This window comes from Macaca mulatta, chromosome 2 (genome assembly GCF_049350105.2).
Source record: "Macaca mulatta isolate MMU2019108-1 chromosome 2, T2T-MMU8v2.0, whole genome shotgun sequence".
In the NCBI taxonomy this organism is placed as follows: domain Eukaryota; kingdom Metazoa; phylum Chordata; class Mammalia; order Primates; family Cercopithecidae; genus Macaca; species Macaca mulatta.
Genome location: NC_133407.1, coordinates 113362808 through 113383207, shown reverse-complemented (window position 1 = coordinate 113383207; position 20400 = coordinate 113362808). Strand labels below are relative to the sequence as shown.

General features: G+C 55.5%; 1 protein-coding gene across 21 annotated transcripts; it reads left to right on the top strand.

Moving 5' to 3' along the window:
• Nucleotides 1–1970: 1970 nt before the first annotated feature.
• Nucleotides 1971–19114, top strand: MST1R (macrophage stimulating 1 receptor). 21 transcript variants are annotated; one of them, XM_077992621.1, is made up of 20 exons: nucleotides 1971–3471; nucleotides 6528–6716; nucleotides 6796–6924; nucleotides 7102–7272; nucleotides 7586–7746; nucleotides 8112–8277; nucleotides 8386–8522; nucleotides 8912–9073; nucleotides 9169–9262; nucleotides 9394–9603; nucleotides 9691–9837; nucleotides 9918–10083; nucleotides 10250–10351; nucleotides 10449–10628; nucleotides 14577–14657; nucleotides 14835–15016; nucleotides 15109–15218; nucleotides 15775–15940; nucleotides 16365–16501; nucleotides 18551–19114. In XM_077992621.1, the coding sequence occupies exons 1-20, from the start codon at nucleotides 2242–2244 to the stop codon at nucleotides 18804–18806; spliced, it is 4176 nt and encodes a 1391-aa protein (XP_077848747.1). In that variant the 5' UTR covers nucleotides 1971–2241; the 3' UTR covers nucleotides 18807–19114. The 21 variants fall into 21 exon arrangements, with proteins under 21 accessions (XP_077848747.1, XP_014986380.3, XP_077848746.1 ...); XM_015130894.3 differs by having other exon boundaries at nucleotides 10425–10628; XM_077992620.1 differs by having other exon boundaries at nucleotides 9391–9603.
• Nucleotides 19115–20400: the final 1286 nt, after the last annotated feature.

The following is a 20400-nucleotide window of genomic DNA, read 5'->3' as shown; positions in this document are numbered from 1 at the left end:
AGTATGGACTGAAAAGAGAGTGAGGAGATATAGATACCCAAGCCAGGCTAAATCCTGTTGGACCGAGGGTTCCTCTCTCCCCTAGAATCCTTATCCTCTACAGCCTTGGGGCCCATAGTTCACAGCCCAAAGCCACCCTGTGGACCTTCCCCTTCTTCCAGGGTCCAGGCCCACCTAGCTGAGGGGGCTGTCAGGCTAAGGTTGTCCCCCAGGGGCCTCAGTCTAGTGTTGGTAGGACCAGTTACCAAAGGGCAGCTGCTGAGATCCAGGTGTGGGACTAGGCTCCCCCACCCCCACTCCTCATAAATAGAAGAGAGAACTCTGGGAAATCACCTAATCGGAACTACATTTTCTTTTTCTTTTTTTTTTTTTTTTTTGGAGATGGAGTCTCGCTCTGTCGCCCAGGCTGGAGTGCAGTGGCACAATCTCAGCTCACTGCAACCTCCACCCCCCAAGTTCAAGCAATTCATTCTCCCTGCTCAACCTCCTGAGTAGCTGGGATTACAGGTGCCCACCACCACACCCGGCTAATTTTTGTTTTTAGACCATCTTGTTTCACCATATTGGCCAGACTGGTCTTGAACTCCTTACCTCAAGTGGTACACCTGCCTCGGCCCCCCAAAGTGCTGGGATTACAGGCGTGAGCCACCACGCCCGGTCATACATTTTATTTTTAAATTTTTAGCAGTTTTTTTGTTTTGTTGACTTTTGTTATGTTGCCCAGGCTGGTCTTGAACTGCTAGCCTCAAGCAATCCTCCTGCCTTGGCCTCTCAAAGAAGTGCTAGGATTACAGGCATGAGCCACAGTGCCCAGCCCAGAACTACATTCTCACATTCTCATTGCAGAGAATAAGATCCAGCAAGGCCTACAGAGCAGGTTGGAAGTGTCCTGAGAGCCAAAGCTCATGATTCCTCCATATCAGGGGTGCACTGGGCAGAGCCAGGAAGGGGGAGTCCCCAAGGCCCATATTGTGGATTGTAACCCCATTATACAGCTTCTATATACTGAGGCTGCAGAGGAGGTACCAGAATTAGGGTTGGGCCTCCACTTATGTGACTCTCTGACTCTGAGGTCCAGTCAGCAAGGCCAGATCCCATCCTAAGACCCTTAGGGCCCTAGGAGAGCAGGGCATAACACACCTTCCTCTGAGACCATCTTGTTGCTGATAGCTCAGGAGAAGCACATGGAAGAATGGTCCCCACCAGGCGCGGTGGCTCACGCCTATAATCCCAGCAGTTTGGGAGGCCGAGGGGGGCAGATCACCTGAGGTCAGGAATTTGAGACCAGCCTGGCCAACATGGTGAAACCCGTCTCTACTAAAAATACAAAATTAGCCAGGTGTGATGCACGCCTGTAATCCCAGCTATTCAGGAGGTTGAAGCAGGAGAATCGCTTGAACCTGGGAGGCGGAGCTTGCAGTGAGGCGAGATCGCGCCATGGCACTCCAGCCTAGGTCACAGAGCAAAAAAAAAAAAAAAAAAAAAAAAGGACAGTCCTTTCCCACAAAGGGTGGCGCCCCATAACATCTCTTGTTAAGTGCCCCCACATCTCCCCTCTGGTCTTCCACACAATCCTGGTCTCTGTTCCCCACATGGCGGGCCCCCAGGAAGCCTCTGGGCACTAGCCTCTGAGGGTGTTGCTACTAAGTGCAAACTAGTTCCACCACAAGCAAAGAGCCCAGTGTCCTGCCCCCTCTCGCTGCGAACCAGTCGGTAGTGGGGGGATGGGATGGGACGGTTCAGAGCGGCTCACCTCTCTCCAGGCCGCACCATGCGCATCCACCCACAGGCCGCTGAGAAAAAGGCGCCAAGACGCCAAGAGAAGGTACAGGAGCCAGGCTTCCAAGGGCCGGAAGAGTCGGATGGGTGGAGGGCCTGGGGTAGGCCACGCCTCCCTCGCGGCCCCGCCCCCACGGCCCGACCCCGCCCGCCCAGCCCGGCGCCCTCTGGTCGGCTGAGCGCTAAACGCCAGTGTGCAGCGGCTGCTGGGGCGGCAGGTGAGGCGGCTGGGGCGTTGCTGTCCGTGCGTCCGCGGGCGTCAGGTGCCCAGACCCGAGGGCCGGGAAGGGATTTGGGTTTCACAGGAACCTGGGACGGGGGTCCGCTATCTTGGGGCTGTCGGGACCGCCGCTTAAAGTTGGCCCAGTCCAGACCTTGAGTCGGGCCCCCAACCAGGTCCGGGTCCAGGCCCGGGCCCAGGCCCAGGCCCGTAGGGATCCCCTAGGGTCCCAGCTCGCCTCGATGGAGCTCCTCCCTCCGCTGCCTCAGTCCTTCTTACTGCTGCTGCTGTTGCCTGCCAAGCCCGCGGCGGCCAAGGAATGGCAGTGCCCGCGCACCCCCTACGCGGCCTCTCGAGACTTTAACGTGAAGTACATGGTGCCCAGCTTCTCCGCCGGAGGCCTGGTGCAGACCATGGTGACCTACCAGGGCGACAAAAATGAGAGTGCTGTGTTTGTAGCCATACGCAATCGCCTGCACGTGCTTGGGCCTGACCTGAAGTCTGTCCAGAGCCTGGCCACGGGCCCTGCTGGGGACCCTGGCTGCCAGACGTGTGCAGCCTGTGGCCCAGGCCCCCACGGCCCTTCCGGTGACACAGACACAAAGGTGCTGGTGCTGGAGCCCGCGCTGCCTGCCCTGGTCAGTTGTGGCTCCAGCCTGCAGGGCCGCTGCTTCCTGCATGACCTAGATCCCCAAGGGACAGCCGTGCATCTGGCAGCGCCAGCCTGCCTCTTCTCAGCCCACCATAACCGGCCCGATGACTGCCCCGACTGTGTGGCCAGCCCATTGGGCACCCGTGTGACTGTGGTTGAGCAAGGCCAGGCCTCCTATTTCTACGTGGCATCCTCACTGGACGCAGCCGTGGCTGCCAGCTTCAGCCCACGCTCAGTGTCTATCAGGCGTCTCAAGGCCGACGCCTCGGGATTTGCACCGGGCTTTGTGGCGTTGTCAGTGCTGCCCAAGCATCTTGTCTCCTACAGTATTGAATACGTGCACAGCTTCCATACGGGAGCCTTCGTCTACTTCCTGACTGTACAGCCGGCCAGCGTGACTGATGCTCCTGGTGCCCTGCACACACGCCTGGCACGACTTAGCGCCACTGAGCCAGAGTTGGGTGACTATCGGGAGCTGGTCCTCGACTGCAGATTTGCTCCAAAACGCAGGCGCCGGGGGGCCCCAGAGGGCGGACAGCCCTACCCTGTGCTGCGGGTGGCCCACTCTGCTCCAGTGGGTGCTCAACTTGCCACTGAGCTGAGCATTGCTGAGGGCCAGGAAGTGCTATTTGGGGTCTTTGTGGCTGGCAAGGATAGTGGCCCTGGCGTGGGCCCCAACTCTGTCGTCTGTGCCTTCCCCATTGACCTGCTGGACACATTAATTGATGAAGGTGTGGAGCGCTGTTGTGAATCCCCAGTCCATCCAGGCCTCCGGCGAGGCCTCGACTTCTTCCAGTCACCCAGTTTTTGCCCCAACCCGGTGAGCTGAAAGAAGGGGCCCTTACTTGTGAGCTGCATGCACGTGGCTGAACACAGGCTGCTTCCCTTCCATCACTGAGGGGATCTGGGAGGGGGAGGACAGGTGGAAAGAAGCATTCTCTCTCACCCAGTTCCTAAGTGCTGGGGTGGTGTGAGAAAGCAGCCAGACAAAGGCTACACTGGAGGCTCGGCTCCCAGCCAGGCTGGCCCTTGTGACTACCTCATTTTGCCCTTTCTCCTATCTGCCCATCATGGCCTCTGGTTTTTTAGTTTCCCTGGCTATGTGAGGATGGGGTTACATAACCGTGTCTCTGTTAGCATAGCTCCTGAATGCTGGGTAGAATGATGGGCATTCCCTCCTACTTGTCCACCATCCATATCCTCAGGGACACACGCAAAAAAATAGCGCCCCCCTCGCCCACCACCACCACCACCACCACACACAAATACACAGGGAGATGCTCACAGATTCACAGACTCACAGCTGCTTGCCAACAGTTTCACTTTCCCTTGTTTTGCTCTGCTTTCCAAAGAGGGTGGGACAAGAGTTGTCAGAGAATCTCCCCTTCCTCCACACCCACCCCCATCCTTCTGCCAGCCACCACGTTCCAGGGAGCCTCCTGGGCCTTGGAAGTTGGCAGCTTGTTAGGGAGCCTGCATGTGCTGGGCTTCACTAACCTGTTTGACATGATTGGGGGTGATTGGGGGGAGTACCCAGCACTCATGGGATGGCAGCTTGGTTCTAGAAGGTTCCGGGAGCCTCACTCTAGTCTTGTGCAAGCTACTATAAACATCTGGGGAAGGCCTAGGAAGGGCTTGTTGGAATTGGTCCATCCCAGACTTTTTTTTTTTTTTTTTAAACCATATTTGGAGCCCTGCCCCAGGCAGGAAGTCTCAAAGCCCGTGCTGAACTGGGGGCTCCTTCCAACAGACTCTATCTAGGCTCTCTCCAGCCATCGTGTAGGCAACAGCAATAAGATTGGACCAAGGAATGGGACCCACAGCTACTGCTCTCATATTCTCTAGCCATCATCCTGTGGCCCTGGGCCTGCTGTGACATTCTCGACAGACTCCTTTCCACTCCTATTGATGCCTCGGAGATGGGAGGAGAACTTACACCCAATGTGAGGTTGGGGGTCTTTAGCCTCCCTCCCTCTGCTGAGTACATCTGGGTTGAGAGGCTTTAGGGTTGGGGACTCCTTGTCTGGGCCTGGGCAGGCCTGCCTGGCCCCTTCTCCTTCCCAGTGGGGAGTCAGAACCTCTCCCCAGCTTGGCTAGTGGTCAGTGGGTCAGAAGACACCCAGCACGGCTGGGCAGTGCCAGGCTCCAGGAGGACTAATCTTGGTCCCTGCCCACAGGCTGGCCAGGCCCCCAGGAGGTGTGTGAATCACCCTGTACAGTGTTTGCCTAGCAACTGTGGGCATGCAGCCACTGGGGCAGCACCCACATAGTGGTTGGCCTCAGGAGGCCTGAGGGACTCAGAGCTGGTGCCTGTCCTCCATAGGACATTGGACACTTATGTGTTTTCAGGAGCCTGGAGCCCCTACCTAAGCCTGGGAACCTAGAGCTAAGGTCCTGGGGCCTAGAGACAAGCAGGCTAGGGTGTGGGCCTGGCTAAGGTAGGGCTCTATTCCCCCGTCAGAGCCCCACCTGTCCCTGAGTCATGCTGGAAACACCTGGCAGGCTTCCGGCTCGGGCCAAGCCAAGCCGATTTCCTGCCTCAAGTGAGGACAAAATCCCAGTCCCCCCCACCCAAGCTGTAGGCGCAGGGTGTATGGGGTTTCAAGGCTCAGCTCCACATCTACTTTTGCCTCCAGGGCTGCTAATCAGTGCTGAGATCTCAGGACTGGGTTAAGTCTCTGTGGTCTGATGGAGACTTCAGAGGCTCCTGCTTCAAGGAGTGCCCTCAGGGCTGGTGAGGGAGAGTCCTGAGCACCTAGGGCTGGCTACTGAGCCCCGTCTGCACCTCACACTCAGCTCCAACACCGTGAGTTCATACCCTGGTGTCCTGGTTTCCCAGAGCTTCCACAGTCTGCCCTGGGGCATGACTGCAGCCCCCAAAACACCCCCTTGCTAAGAGCAGGGGAGAGGTTAGTACCCCTTAGCTTCCAGAACTTAGTTCTGGCACCCAGGCTGTAGGGGTTTGGTTTATCCCTTTTGTACCCTAAAGGGGGGTATAGGAAGCAGCCAAGGGTACAGGAAGACCTTTGGAGTCTAGGGAGAAGGACCATGTTCCCAACCTTGTGCTGGCCAATTAATGCAAGTGGGGAAACCGAAGCCCAGAGGAGACAGGGTTTGCTGAAGTGCACACAGAGAAGCAGAGAAGAGCCAGCAGGGGGCAGGAGAAGACTCTTGTGGAGCTGAGACTTCCAACTTGGTTCCCCTCTTGAGCATTTATGATGCCTTGGACAAGAGACCAAACCTCTTGAGCCTGTTTCCTCATCTGTAAGATGTATGGGGTGGGCCAGCCACAGTGGCTCATGCCTGTAATTCCAGCACTCTGGGAAGCCAAAGTGGGCAGATCACAAGGTCAGGAGTTCGAGACCAGCCTGGCCAACATCGTGAAACCCCATCTCTACTAAAAATATAAAAAATTAGCCAGGGGTGGTGGCGAGCACCTGTAATCCCAGCTACTCCGGAGGCTGAGGCAGGAGAATCACTTGAACCCGGGAGGTGGAGGTTGCAGTGAGCCAAGATCATGCCACTGCACTCCAGCCCCGGCAACAATGTGAGACACTGTCTCAAAAAAAAAAAAAAAAAGATATACGGGGTGGTTGTGAGGATGGAATGGGGGTAACTCACCATCAGGATGGACATGGCAAGGTGGGGCAGGGAGAATGGGGAGCGGGCCTTCCAGCCTGGACCTTCTGCCTGCCCTTGCTACACTGAGAGCCCTGTGGGGGCAATGCGAGATGGTAACTGGCAGGCCCAGGGCCTTCTCCAGTCAGGCCAGGTGAGGGGTGAGAGTGTTGGGCTGCTGTGGCCACTGACAAAGGCCCCAAAGGGTCGGGGCACAGGGCTGAACCCTGACTCATTCCCTTACCTGACTTTTCCCAGCCTGGCCTGGAGGCCCCCAGCCCCAACACCAGCTGCCGCCACTTCCCTTTGCTGGTCAGTAGCAGCTTCTCACGTGTGGACCTATTCAATGGGCTGTTGGGAACAGTAGAGGTCACTGCACTGTATGTGACACGCCTTGACAACGTCACAGTGGCACACATGGGCACAGCGGATGGGCGTATCCTGCAGGTGGGTCCTCATCCCCACAGCCCCCTGGCCCTGGGTCTTTGTCTCCATCCCCATTTTGCTCACATCTAACCTGTCCTAGGTGGAGCTGGCCAGGTCACTCAACTACTTGCTGTATGTGTCCAACTTCTCACTGGGTGACAGTGGGCAGCCCGTGCAGCGGGATGTCAGTCGCCTTGGGGACCACCTATTCTTCGCCTCTGGGGAGCAGGTGAGGTGGGCAGGGGCAGGGCCTGGGGCCAGGGTTGTGGGATCACAGACTGTCCATCCAATCCAGGGAGGCATTGATATGCAGGCCTTACCACCCTAGCCTACAGTGTACCAGGAGGGTCTATAGGGCCCAATCTCCCCCTCCAGGTGCCCCTAGTCACCTGTCTTCTACCCCCAGGTTTTCCAGGTGCCTATCCAAGGCCCTGGCTGCCGCCACTTCCTCACCTGTGGGCGTTGCCTAAGGGCACAGCGTTTCATGGGCTGTGGCTGGTGTGGGAACATGTGTGGCCGGCAGAAGGAGTGTCCTGGCTCCTGGCAACAGGACCACTGTCCGCCTAAGCTTACTGAGGTATGGCTTCCCTGGCAGGGCACAGGTAAGAGTGGGACAGGCTGGGCCTGGGGTGGTGGTCAGCAAGTCTTGATCACAATCTTTCTCAGGTCTGGGAGTGTCCTTCATATCTACAAGGAGGGCATTCTTGTCAGAGGGGATGACACATGCAAAGACTTGGAGGCAGGAAAGTGCTTGAATGAGGACTAGCAAGTGACTCCAAATGGCTGGAGCATGGGGCAGGCAAGGGGTATGGCAGGAGACTTTGGGGAAGCAGGTGGGGCTGAGAGAGCCCAACCCCACATGAGGACTCAGGCTGTTTTCCCCATTTCAGTTCCACCCCCACAGTGGACCTTTAAGGGGCAGTACAAGGCTGACCCTGTGTGGCTCCAACTTCTACCTGCACCCTTCTGGTCTGGTGCCTGAGGGAACCCATCAGATCACGGTGGGCCAAAGTCCCTGCCAGCCACTGCCCAAGGACAGCTCAAAACTCAGGTACAATCTGGTCCCTCCCCTCACTTTCCCTGAAGGGAGCAACCAAGCAGCCCCTTCCCCATGAGACCCTGTTCTCTGCTTATCAGAGGCAAGGGGAGATGGGGGCAGCTGCGGTGGTTCTGACTGTTTTGTGTCTCGGGAGATGTCTCTGTCCCTTTTTGAGTTTTCATGTGCCCTTCCTGTCTGTTCACTCATGGACCAGCCAAGGTTAATCTCTGCCCCGCCGGAACCTTCCTTCCCTGGAGGGAGGCATGGGTGGAGAAACGCCATTCTCTGGCTCAGAGGAGCCCTGTGGCTTGTGGCAGACATGCAGCTAGGCCTGTATAATTCCTGGCTGACCTCAGGGGTTCCCCCTGGTGCCCCAGACCAGTGCCCCGGAAAGACTTTGTAGAGGAGTTTGAGTGTGAACTGGAGCCCTTGGGCACCCAAGCAGTGGGGCCTACCAACGTCAGCCTCACCGTGACTAACATGCCACCGGGCAAGCACTTCCGGGTAGACGGCACCTCCATGCTGAGAGGCTTCTTTTTCATGGTGAGGTCACCTTGCCCTGTCTGTGCCCTTGGCCAGTGCGTGGTACGGGAAGGGAGGGGCTTGGAGTGGAAGACCTATTCCACCTAAGCCACCTCTATATCCTTTTAGGAGCCAGTGCTGATAGCAGTGCAACCCCTCTTTGGCCCACGGGCAGGAGGCACCTGTCTCACTCTTGAAGGCCAGAGTCTGTCTGTAGGCACCAGCCGGGCTGTGCTGGTCAATGGGACTGAGTGTCTGCTAGCACGGTAAGTACCACCAGGCAGGCATGGGAGGCCACAGGGTTCTATCCAGGTGGAGACCTGGACTCTGTCAGGATGGAGGGAAGAGTGCTCGTTACATGGTCAGTGTGGTGTGGAGAGCAGGTCCAGGAAGAAAAGACTACTGCCCTCTTCAGCCCAGAGGCAAGAGAGCCCATCACAGAGTCCAGTGGCTCCAGCCAAGGCTGTGGGGAACTTGTTCCCTCCTTACCCTCTTGGAATGTCTTCCTGGGACCACCTTATCTTCAGACAGACCATGGAGTGGGGCAGGTGGGAGAGATAACAGACAAACTGGGAGAGGGCAACAGGCCCCTGGAGGAAGTGGGCCCAGCCATTACAAAGGGGGTAACCCTGAGCCCAATCTCTTGTTCCTGCAGGGTCAGTGAGGGGCAGCTTTTATGTGCCACACCCCCTGGGGCCATGGTGGCCAGTGTCCCCCTTAGCCTGCAGGTGGGGGGTGCCCAGGTACCTGGTTCCTGGACCTTCCACTACAGAGAAGACCCTGTCGTGCTAAGCATCAGCCCCAACTGTGGCTACAGGTAAGCGCCACCTCTTTGCCCACTCTGGCCTCTGGGGAATGAGAGAGCCAGCCTTGGAGAACACCCAAAGCCTACCACCCTGCCCTCTTCCACAGCAACTCCCACATCACCATCTGTGGCCAGCATCTAACTTCAGCATGGCACTTAGTGCTGTCATTCCATGACGGGCTCAGGGCAGTGGAGAGCAGGGTGAGTGAGTGCTGGCCAGGAGGGAGGAAGGCTGGATGAGTTCCCTGAGCTGCAGCCCAACCTTGTGCTGGGCTGAGGAGAGGAGCAATCACAGGTGGGGTTCCTGGCTAATCACCTATTTGTCCCAGCAGTGTGAGAGGCAGCTTCCAGAGCAGCAGTTGTGCCGCCTGCCTGAATATGTGGTCCAAGACCCCCAGGGATGGGTGGCAGGAAATCTGAGTGCCTGGGGGGATGGAGCTGCTGGCTTTACACTGCCTGGCTTTCGCTTCCTAACCCCACCCCATCCACCCAGTGCCAACCTAATTCCACTGAAGCCTGAGGAGCATGCCATTAAGTTTGAGGTAAGTGTAAGGGATAGGGGCAGGGACAGTTGGGGATCTGAAAGTAGGGGCCAGCCTACTGGCTGGTCCTCATGACCCTCTCTGCAGTATATTGGGCTGGGTGCTGTGACTGACTGCGTGGGTGTCAACGTGACCGTGGGTGGTGAGAGCTGCCAGCACGAGTTCCGGGGGGACATGGTTGTCTGCCCCCTGCCCCCATCCCTGCAGCTTGGCAAGGATGGTGCCCCACTGCAGGTAGGCAGCCCAGCTGGACCTCCCTGGGAAACACGGGCAGAGGGCCTGCAGGCTGGGCCTGAGTTGCCACCTGCTCCCAGGTCTGCGTGGATGGTGAATGTCGCATCCTGGGTAGAGTGGTGTGGCCAGGGCCAGATGGGGTCCCACAGAGCACGCTCCTTGGTATCCTGCTGCCTTTGCTGCTGCTTGTGGCCGCATTGGCCACTGCACTGGTCTTCAGCTACTGGTGGCAGAGGAAGCAGCTAGGTGAGTTCTCTGCTCCTACCTTTATTCAGCCCCTACCCCCAATCAATGGCATCTTCAAGTCCCTACATCCTCTCTCTGCCCAGGACTTAGGGATCTAAGTCCTCCCCAGAGGGGTTGGCCCCTGGGAGCTTGGAAAGCCAGGCCACCAGGGATTCTCTTTCCACAGTTCTTCCTCCCAACCTGGATGACCTGGCATCCCTGGACCAGACTACTGGAGCCACACCCCTGCCTATTCTCTACTCGGGCTCTGACTACAGAAGTGGCCTTGGTAAGATAGTGGAGGCACGAGAAGCTAAAGCCACCCCCTCTCCCTACAAGCTCCTCACTCCCTCTCCCCACAGCACGCCCTGCCACTGATGGTCTAGATTCCACTTGTGTCCATGGAGCATCCTTCTCCAATAGTGAAGATGAATCCTGTGTTCCACTGCTGCGGAAAGAGTCCATCCAGCTAAGGGACCTGGACTCTGCGCTGTTGGCTGAGGTCAAGGATGTGCTGATTCCCCATGAGCGGGTGGTCACCCACAGTGACCGAGTCATTGGCAAAGGTGTGGGGGCCAGGTGGGGCTGGGGGCAGAGATGGAGTCTCAAGATGACATAGGCTAGACCAGGCACGGTGGCTCATGCCTGTAATCCCAGCACTCTGGGAGGCCAAGGCCGGCAGATCACGAGGTCAGGAGATCGAGACCGTCCTGGCTAACACGGTGAAACCCAGTCTCTACTAAAAATACAAAAAAAATTAGCTGGCCATGGTGACAGGCACCTGTAGTCCCAGCTACTCGGGAGGCTGAGGCAGGAGAATAGCGTGAACCCGGGAAGCGGAGCTTGCAGTGAGCCAAGATTGCGCCACTGCACTCCAGCCTGGGCAACAGAGCGAGACTCCGTCTCCAAAAAAAAAAAAAAAAAGACATAGGCTAAAGGGACAGTTGGACCAGATTCTGCTCTAACCTTCTCACCAACCTGTGTGACCTTGGTTATACCACTTAACCTCTCTGAGCCTCCATTTGCTCATCTGTAAAATGGATGAGAAAAGTTCTGTCTTCAGTGGGTTCTGGTGTGGATCAATCAGGCACAGGAGGGTTATAGCCTCTGCCATCATGTGGCTGCTGTTTATTTTTGGTTTTATTTATGGTTTTGTTTTTGAGACAGGGTCTCACTCTGTTACGCAGGCTGGAGTGCAATGACACAATCATGGCTCACTGCAGCCTCGACCTCCCCAGGCTCAGGTGATCCTCCTCCCTCAGTCTCCTGAGTAGCTGGGACTACAAGCATGCACCACCATGCCTGGCTAATTTTTTGTTTGTCTTTTGTAGAGATGGGCCTCAAATCGCGTTGTCCAGGCTGGCCACGAACTCCTGGACTCAAGCAATCTGCCTGCCTAAACTTCCCAAAGTGCTGGGATTACAGGCATGAGCCACCAAACCCAGCCTGTTTTATTATATTTATTTTATTTTAGTTTTATTTTTATTCTATTTTATTATTATTATTATTATGAGACAGAATTTCACTCTTATTGCCCAGGCTGGAGTGCAATGGCATGATCTCGGCTCACTGCAACCTCCACCTCCTAGGTTCAAGCAATTCTCCTGTCTCAGCATCCTGAGTAGCTGAGATTACAGGTACCTGCCACAACACCTGGCTAATTTTTGGTATTTTTGGTAGAGACAGGATTTCACCATGTTGGCCAGGCTGGTCTCGAACTCCTGACCTCAGGTGATCTGCCCGCCTCAGCCTCCCAAAGTGCTGGGATTACAGGCATGAGCCACCACCCCAGACTATTTTATTTTCCTTTTTCTTTTTTTTTTTTGAGACGGAGTCTCGCTCTTTTGCCCACACTGGAGTGCAGTGGCGCTATCTCGGCTCGCTGCAAGCTCTGCCTCCCAGGTTCACGCCATTCTTCTGCCTCAACCTCCTGAGTAGCTGGGACTATAGATGCATGCCAGCACACCCAGCTAATTTTTTTTTTTTTTTTTTGTACTTTTGTATTTTTGGTAGAGACGAGGTTTCACCATGTTGGCCAGGTTGGTCTCGAACTCCTAACCTCAAGTGATCCGCCCACCTCGACCTCCCAAAGTGCTGGGATTATAGGCGTGAGCCACCGCACTTGGCCTATTTATTTATTTATTTTTGAGACAGAGCCTCGCCTGTCATCCAGGCCAGAGTGCAGTGGTGTGATCTCGGCTCATTGCAACCTCTGCCTCCCAGATTCAAGTGATTCTCCTGCCTCAGCCTCCTGAGTAGCTGGGATTACAGACATGCGCCACCATGCCCATCTAATTTTTGTATTTTTAGTAGAGATGGAGTTTCATCATGTTGGCCAGGCTGGTCTCAAACTCCCAACCTCAGGTAATCCACCTGCCTTGGCCTCCCGAAGCGCTGGGATTACAGGCGTGAGCCATCGCACCCGGCCCTGCTTTATTTTTTTTTAGTTTTTAGTTATTATTATTTTGAGACAGTCTCGCTCTGTTGCCCAGGCTGGAGTGCAGTGGTGCGATCTCGACTCACTGCAACTTCTTCCTCCTAGATTCAAGCGTTTCTCCTGCCTCCGCCTCCTGAGTAGCTGGGATTACAGGGGCCTGCCACTGCCACCACACCTGTCTAACTTTTGTAGTTTTACTAGAGACAGGGTTTCACCATGTTGGCCAGACTGGTCTTGAACCCCTGACCTCAGCTGATCCTCCCACCCCAGTCTCCCAAAGTGTTAAGATTATAGGCATAAGCCTTTTTTTTTTTTTTTTGAGACGGAGTCTCGCTCTGTCGCCCAGGCTGGAGTGCAGTGGCGCGATCTCGGCTCACTGCAAGCTCCGCCTCCCGGGTTCACGCCATTCTCCTGCCTCAGCCTCCCGAGTAGCTGGGACTACAGGCGCCCACAACCGCGCCCGGCTAATTTTTTGTATTTTTAGTAGAGACGGGGTTTCACCGTGGTCTCGATCTCCTGACCTTGTGATCCGCCCGCCTCGGCCTCCCAAAGTGCTGGGATTACAGGCGTGAGCCACCGCGCCCGGCCAAAAAAAAATTTTTTTAAAAAGGCTTATGCCTGGCCGGGCGCGGTGGCTCACGCCTGTAATCCCAGCACTTTGGGAGGCCAAGGCGGGCGGATCACAAGGTCAGGAGATCGAGACCACGGTGAAACCCCGTCTCTACTAAAAAAAAAAATACAAAAAATTAGCCGGGCGCGGTTGTGGGCGCCTGTAGTCCCAGCTACTTGGGAGGCTGAGGCAGGAGAATGGCGTGAACCCGGGAGGCGGAGCTTGCAGTGAGCCGAGATCGCGCCACTGCACTCCAGCCTGGGCGACAGAGCGAGACTCCGTCTCAAAAAAAAAAAAAAAAAAAAAAAAATTTTTTTTTTAAAGACAGCATCTCACTGTGTTACCCAGGCTGGCTTTGGACTCCTGGGCTTACGCGATTCTCCTGCCTCAGCCTCCTGAGTAACTGGGATTATAGGCACACTGCGCTTTGCTTCTGCTGCTTTTTTTTTGGGGGGGGCGATGGAGTCTCACCCTGTCTCTCAGTCTGGAGTGCAGTGACACGATCTTGGCTCACTGCAACCTCTGCCTCCCGGGTTCAAGCTGTTCTCCTGCCTCAGGCTCCCAAGCAGCTGGGACTAGAGATGGGGTTTCACCATATTGGCCAGGCTGGTCTCAAACTCCTGACCTCGTGATCCACCCACCTTGGCCTCCCAAAGTACTGGGATTATAGGCATGAGCCACCACGCCCAGCCCTGCTGCTTTTTTAAAATGTCAGATTGGGCCAGGTATGGTGGCTTACACCTGTAATCCCAACCCTCACCTTTGGGAGGCCAAGGTGGGTGAATCACAAAGTCAGGAGTTTGAGACCAGTCTGGCCAACATGGTGACACCCAGTCTGTACTAAAAATACAAAAAATTAGCTGGGCTTAGTGGTGGGTGCCTGTAATCCCAGCTACTCAGGAGGCTGAGGCAGGAGAATCACTTGAACCTAGGAGGCAGAGGTTACAATGAGTTGAGATCGCACCACTGCACTCCAGTCTGGGCAACAGAGTAAGACTCGATCTAAAAAATAAATAAGGCCGGGCGCGGTGGCTCAAGCCTGTAATCCCAGCACTTTAGGAGGCCGAGACGGGCGGATCACGAGGTCAGGAGATCGAGACCATCCTGGCTAACACGGTGAAACCCCGTCTCTACTAAAAATACAAAAAACTAGCCGGGCGAGGTGGCGGGCGCCTGTAGTCCCAGCTACTCCGGAGGCTGAGGCAGGAGAATGGCGTAAACCCGGGAGGCGGAGCTTGCAGTGAGCTGAGATCCGGCCACTGCACTCCAGCCCGGGCTACAGAGCAAGACTCCGTCTCAAAAAAAAATAATAAATAAATAAATAAATAAATAAATAAATAAAAATTAAAAATAAAATGTGAGATTGGCCAGTTTAGTGCTCTGAGGTCTGGTTGCCAATGAGAATGTGTGGTATGAACCTTGGGCCCTGGAGCCCCTCTCATCGACTCATTATCTACTTCCCACCAGGCCACTTTGGAGTTGTCTACCATGGAGAATACATAGACCAGGCCCAGAATCGAATCCAATGTGCCATCAAGTCACTAAGTCGTGAGTGGAGCAGAAGATGGGAGGGCAGAGGGAGGGGCCTCAGGCTGGGAGGATTATTTTTCTCTGTGTTCCCACCTTACTCACTGACCCTGAGCAGGAGACCTTTATTTCCCATTTCCCCATGTGAGCCTTGTAAAGGGATGCCCTGCCCTGTGCCTGACTTGCACTGCTCTGTAGGCATCACAGAGATGCAGCAGGTGGAGGCCTTCCTTCGAGAGGGGCTGCTCATGCGTGGCCTGAACCACCCGAATGTGCTGGCTCTCATTGGTATCATGTTGCCACCCGAGGGCCTGCCCCATGTGCTGCTGCCCTATATGTGCCACGGTGACCTGCTCCAGTTCATCCGCTCACCTCAGCGGGTCAGTGCTCAGCTGGCTCTGGGTTGGGGGCTGGGCAGCAGCTGGAGAAGGAGCTGCTGTCCCCTTGCCCACCAACCCACCTGTGCCCCCAGAACCCCACCGTGAAGGACCTCATCAGCTTTGGCCTGCAGGTAGCCCATGGCATGGAGTACCTCGCAGAGCAGAAGTTTGTGCACAGGGACCTGGCTGCGCGAAACTGCATGTGAGAGTCCAGAGTAGCTGGGGTGAAGCAAAGGCACAGGGCATGAGGGTGTGCGGTGCTTAAGGCCGCCTCAGGGAAGGGCCCACTCCAGCCTTGTCCTCCTCTCTCTGCACCTTACTTTTTTTGTCTGCCCAGTACAGACTTGGACTGGACACTGTGGCTTTGAAATTCTGTGGGCGGGTACCGTGGCTCACATCTGTAATCCCAGCACTTTGGGAGGCCGAGGCGGGTGGATCACGAGGTCAGGAGATCGAGACCATCCTGGCTAACATGGTGAAACCCTGTCTCTACTAAAAATACAAAAAAATTAGCCGGGTGTGGTGGTGGGCGCCTGTAGTCCCAGCTACTCGGGAGGCTGAGGCAGAAGAATGGCATGAACCCGGGAGGAAGAGCTTGCAGTGAGCAGAGATCGCGCCATTGCACTCCAGTCTGGGAGACAGAGCGAGACTCCATCTCAAAAAAAAAAAAAAAAAGAAATTCTGTAAGGGCCTAGAACAGGTGGGTTCAGGGCCTGGTAAGGGCCAGTCCTAAGTGTAATCCTCTCCCTACCCCCAAGGCTGGACGAGTCATTCACTGTCAAAGTGGCTGACTTTGGTTTGGCCCGTGACATCCTGGACAAGGAATACTATAGTGTTCGACAGCATCGCCACGCTCGCCTACCTGTGAAGTGGATGGCGCTGGAGAGCCTGCAGACCTATAGATTTACCACCAAGTCTGATGTGGTGAGGCCCCATCTGCCCTATAGTCCACATGGCTTTGGCACCCGAGAACACTGGGCCTCACCCATTCAGCTCTGGATAATCTGAGCCCAGGGAGTCCCCGGGGTAGATGACTCCCAAAGCCCTTCTGCCCACCTCTTGGGCAGATGTAAGATGGAATCTGACACCTGCCAGGGCAAGAGGAGGCTGGGAACTCACTGGCTCCTCACAGATAATCCAGGGCCTGCCCAGCCCCAACTCTGGGCAGGATGAGGTGGTGGGAGGAGACAGAGGAAAGACACTGGTGACGTATTGAGGAATGAGCTCTCAGTGGAGGGTGGGGTCTTCCATTTCCAGCTGAAGGACTCTGGGAGATAGAAGCCCTGGGGGACCCACCTGCCCCCAAATTTGGAGTGAGTTGAGTCCCCTTACCTCCCCCTTTCCACAGTGGTCATTTGGTGTGCTGCTGTGGGAACTGTTGACACGGGGTGCCCCACCATACCCCCACATCGACCCTTTTGACCTCACCCACTTCCTGGCCCAGGGTCGGCGCCTGCCCCAGCCTGAGTATTGCCCCAATTCTCTGTAAGTATGTGGAGGTGGTAGTGGGGAGGGAACTGGGCCCCAGAGACATGGAAGAGGCAGGAGACAGAGCTCCTGCCTGGCTTCCTGACTGAACTTCTGGTTGACTCGGAAAGGGAGTCTCGCTGGGCCTCAGTTTCCTCATCTGTGAACTGGTCCCACCCACATGCAGGATGGGACACTGGGAGGACCTCACAGTTGCCATGGTAACAGCATTCTGAGCTCAGAGTTGGGGTTGAGGCCAGTGGTTTGATTTTCCCAGCACTCCTCCTCCCTGCCTCCCACTAATGGGGTCTGCTTTCCACCTTTTCCTCTCATTTAATCTCGAGGAAAGATTCCAACCCCCACAGCAACCCCCTCTGGATCTCCAGATCAGGTTTTTTCACTGGATGTGGTTTCAGATTCCCCATTCCTGGAGGGATGGCGGCAGCTGCGTTGTCCTCAGTGCCTACGGGGTGGGTTCGGTTCTGAGGTTCAGCTTCATATGTAGCAGGTGTGCCTGAGCAGTGTCCAGGTCTGCTGGGTTAGAACAGAGAGAACCAGGACATAGGTAAAAGTAGTTGACGCCTCCTGTCTCAGGCTGTGCTCCAGGAAGGATGCGAGTAGCCTTCCTCACAGTCCTACCTGCTTTGGGTTTGCTCTTATTATTCATTTCTTTAATTCACTGCCTACCCGTATCTAGATTGGGCTCCTGGAAATAGACTCAGCTGGAGATTTATGTATGGGGATTTACTGAGAGGTTGGGGGCAAGGGAAGAAGGACTGGGACAGAGAAATGTCACAGAAACTGCAGCCCATCCCACAGGGACTGCTTGAACTGGGATGACCCACCAGAGTTTTCTGAAATTGAGACCAACAGGCCAGGTCTTTGTACCAGGCATTAATCAGTTACTAGTCACAGGCTGTCCCTGGTGAGAGGATGTGAGCTTGGCAGAGGCAGTTCTCTTCTGCCTAGGGCAATTCTTAGAGAGAGCCTCAGTCAAGAACCATCAGCAGGCAACACACCCAGCCACTGGGAGAGGAAAGGGGGATGTGGGTGGTACACCATAGGGTCCACTTCAGCAGTCCAGCCCTTCTCCTCTCTGGGCCTCAATTTCCTCATCTGTAAAGTGGAGACAATAGTACCACCCTCCGAGAGCCTGAGAATTATATGAGATATTGTGTGTAAGGTACTTAGAGTATTATTTCAGGCAGGAATGACATCCCCAAGATAATGGGGCATGCACTAGGACCCAGCAGGTAAACCTGGGGATCCTCTGCTTCAGGACCAGCATGCCACTAGTGCTGCCCCACATGCTCTTGCTTCAGGATTTTTTCTTTTTTTTTGAGACGGAGTCTTGCTGTTGCCCAGGCTGGAGTGCAGTGGCACAATGTTGGCTCACTACAGCCTCTGCCTCCCATGTTCAAGTGATTCTCCTGCCTCAGCCTCCCGAGTAGCTGGGACTACAGGCGTGTGCCACCATGCCCAGCTAATTTTTGTATTTTTAGTAGAGATGAGGTTTCACTATGTTGGCCAGGCTGGTCTCGAACTCCTGACCTTGTGATCTGCCCACCTCAGCCTCCCAAAGTGCTGGGATTACAGGCATGAGCCACTGTGCCTGACCGCTTCAGGATTTTTAATTCCTGCCTTGCTGGACGCAGGCTTCCTTCCTGGAAGAACTGTGATGATGACCATGGTACCTTGTGAGCTGGGCCTTGTGCTTAGCACTTCACAGGCATCAGCCTATGTGCCTACTGCTCTGTGATCAGAGGACGACCCAGAGGCACAGAGAAGTTAAGGAACTTGCCCAAGATCACATAGCCCAGGGCACAGGGCACAGGAGTCCAAGCTCTTAACACCTGAGGTAGTTGGACCTCTGCCGGGGTGGGGAGGCAGGACTGGAACAGCAATCATAGGCATGAGAAGAGCTGCCCCTGATTGGGCAGTGCTAGGTACTAGGTCCTGTCACCTATCCTCATCCCTGTGTGACCTGCCAGAGGTTTAACAGCAAGTGGGTGGCCCAGAATCCTTGGGTGGAAGTTGCCTTAACCTGACATGCCTTTCCCCCAATAGGTACCAAGTGATGCAGCAATGCTGGGAGGCGGACCCAGCAGCACGACCCACCTTCGGAGTACTAGTGGGGGAAGTGGAGCAGATAGTGTCTGCACTGCTTGGGGACCATTATGTGCAGCTGCCAGCAACCTACATGAACCTGGGCCCCAGCACCTCACATGAGATGAATGTGCATCCAGAACAGCAGCAGTCCTCACCCATGCCAGGGAGTGCACACCGGCCCCGGCCACTCTCAGAGCCTCCTCGGCCCACTTGACTTAGTCCTTGGGCTGGACCTGCTTAGCTGCCTTGAGCTAACCCCAAGCTGCCTCTGAGCCATGCCAGGCCAGAGGGCAGTGGCCCTCTACCTTGTTCCTGCCCTTTAATCTTCAGAGGCAATAGGTAAATGGGGCCCATTAGGTCCCTCACTCCACAGAGTGAGACAGTGAGGGCAGTCCTTCTGCAACATGTATTTATGGAGTGCCTGCTGTGGACCCTGTCTTCTGGGAACAGTGGACTCAGCAGTGACCACACCAACACTGACCCTTGAACCAATAAAGGAACAAATGACTATTAAAACACAAATTGTGGCAAATAGTGTGAAAGAATGACAGGAGGCTGCTATAAATAGCTGAATAGAGAGGCAAGGGAAACCTCCCAGGAGGTGACATTTTGCTGAGGCCCTATCACTGGGGAAAAACCACCAGAAGCAGTGTTGAGGAAAGAGAGTTTTTGGCAGAGAGTCACACGTGCAAAGGCCCTGAGGCTGGAAAGGATATGGATCAGCAAGAAGGCTCTAGAGAACGGGGAGGGTGAGCAAGGCTCAGATCCAGGTCATAGGGCCCTGGGGACTGTTAGATGGAACCAAGGAAGTAGGCTGAGTACCCAAGCATGCAGTGACTAGGATGGTTTCTTCCATGAGTCAGGCTGCTTGCTCCCCTTTCCCCAGCCCTAGCACTTCTCCAGGGCTCCCTGCTCGATCTGCAGTGCCCACCGTCACACCAGCTGGGATGGAATGGGGCCTGCCATCGGGGCATAGAGGCTTGGGTCCCTGCAACACTGCAGCATTGATTGTACTTGTAGCCTTAAGAGAGAGGAGCCAGCAGCAAGGCCTCAGCTCCACACTTTCAAGGAGCCAGCTTCAAAGTGCCAACTGCCCAGGCTATTTGTACTTGTAAAGGCCACTGCACAACAGTTCGTAGAGGGGCATGCTCCTCTGAGAGGGAGACCTCCCCCTCCTCCTCTTCCTCCCTACACTGACTGCTAAGGGCGTAGCTGAGGCGCCAGGGTTCCTGTCCCAGGACCTGGATCACAGTGTTCCTTCTCCCTCAGGAACCCCATAGCCTCCATCCCTTCAGTTAGGAGACTCCAGCTGACTGTAAGAGGGTAGACTTCCTTCCCTCGGAGCCCACAGCTCTGTGCCCTGTCACACATGGAACCCTGGGTTTGGAGCAAGAGCTCCCTGCTAATCAGAGTGGGAGTCTCCTTGGGACCAGAGCTGCCCAGCTTTCTCCATCCAGCTGCTGCTCACTCTGCCACCTCAGGCCAGAGAGAAGTCCAGACCTGGGGACCCTAAGGACTCTGAGGACAGGTGGGTAAGGCTTAAAAGGAGATTCTTGCTTGAGTGCAGGGATCCAAAGATCAGGAACCTGTATGCTGAAGGGGGACAGAGACAGACTGTCTGTCTGTTTACTGCCGTACCTTGGGTGACTCTCAGTGCCTCAGCAGGCACTGAGGAGGTTGTAGCCTCACATGCTTAGCCACTGACCCTTTGTCTCTCTGGGTGTGCAGGAGACAGTTGTGCACACTGTCTCCTGAGGCTGAGAGGGAGGTAAGTGGAGTATCCTGGAGCCCATCCCCACCCCAGTTGG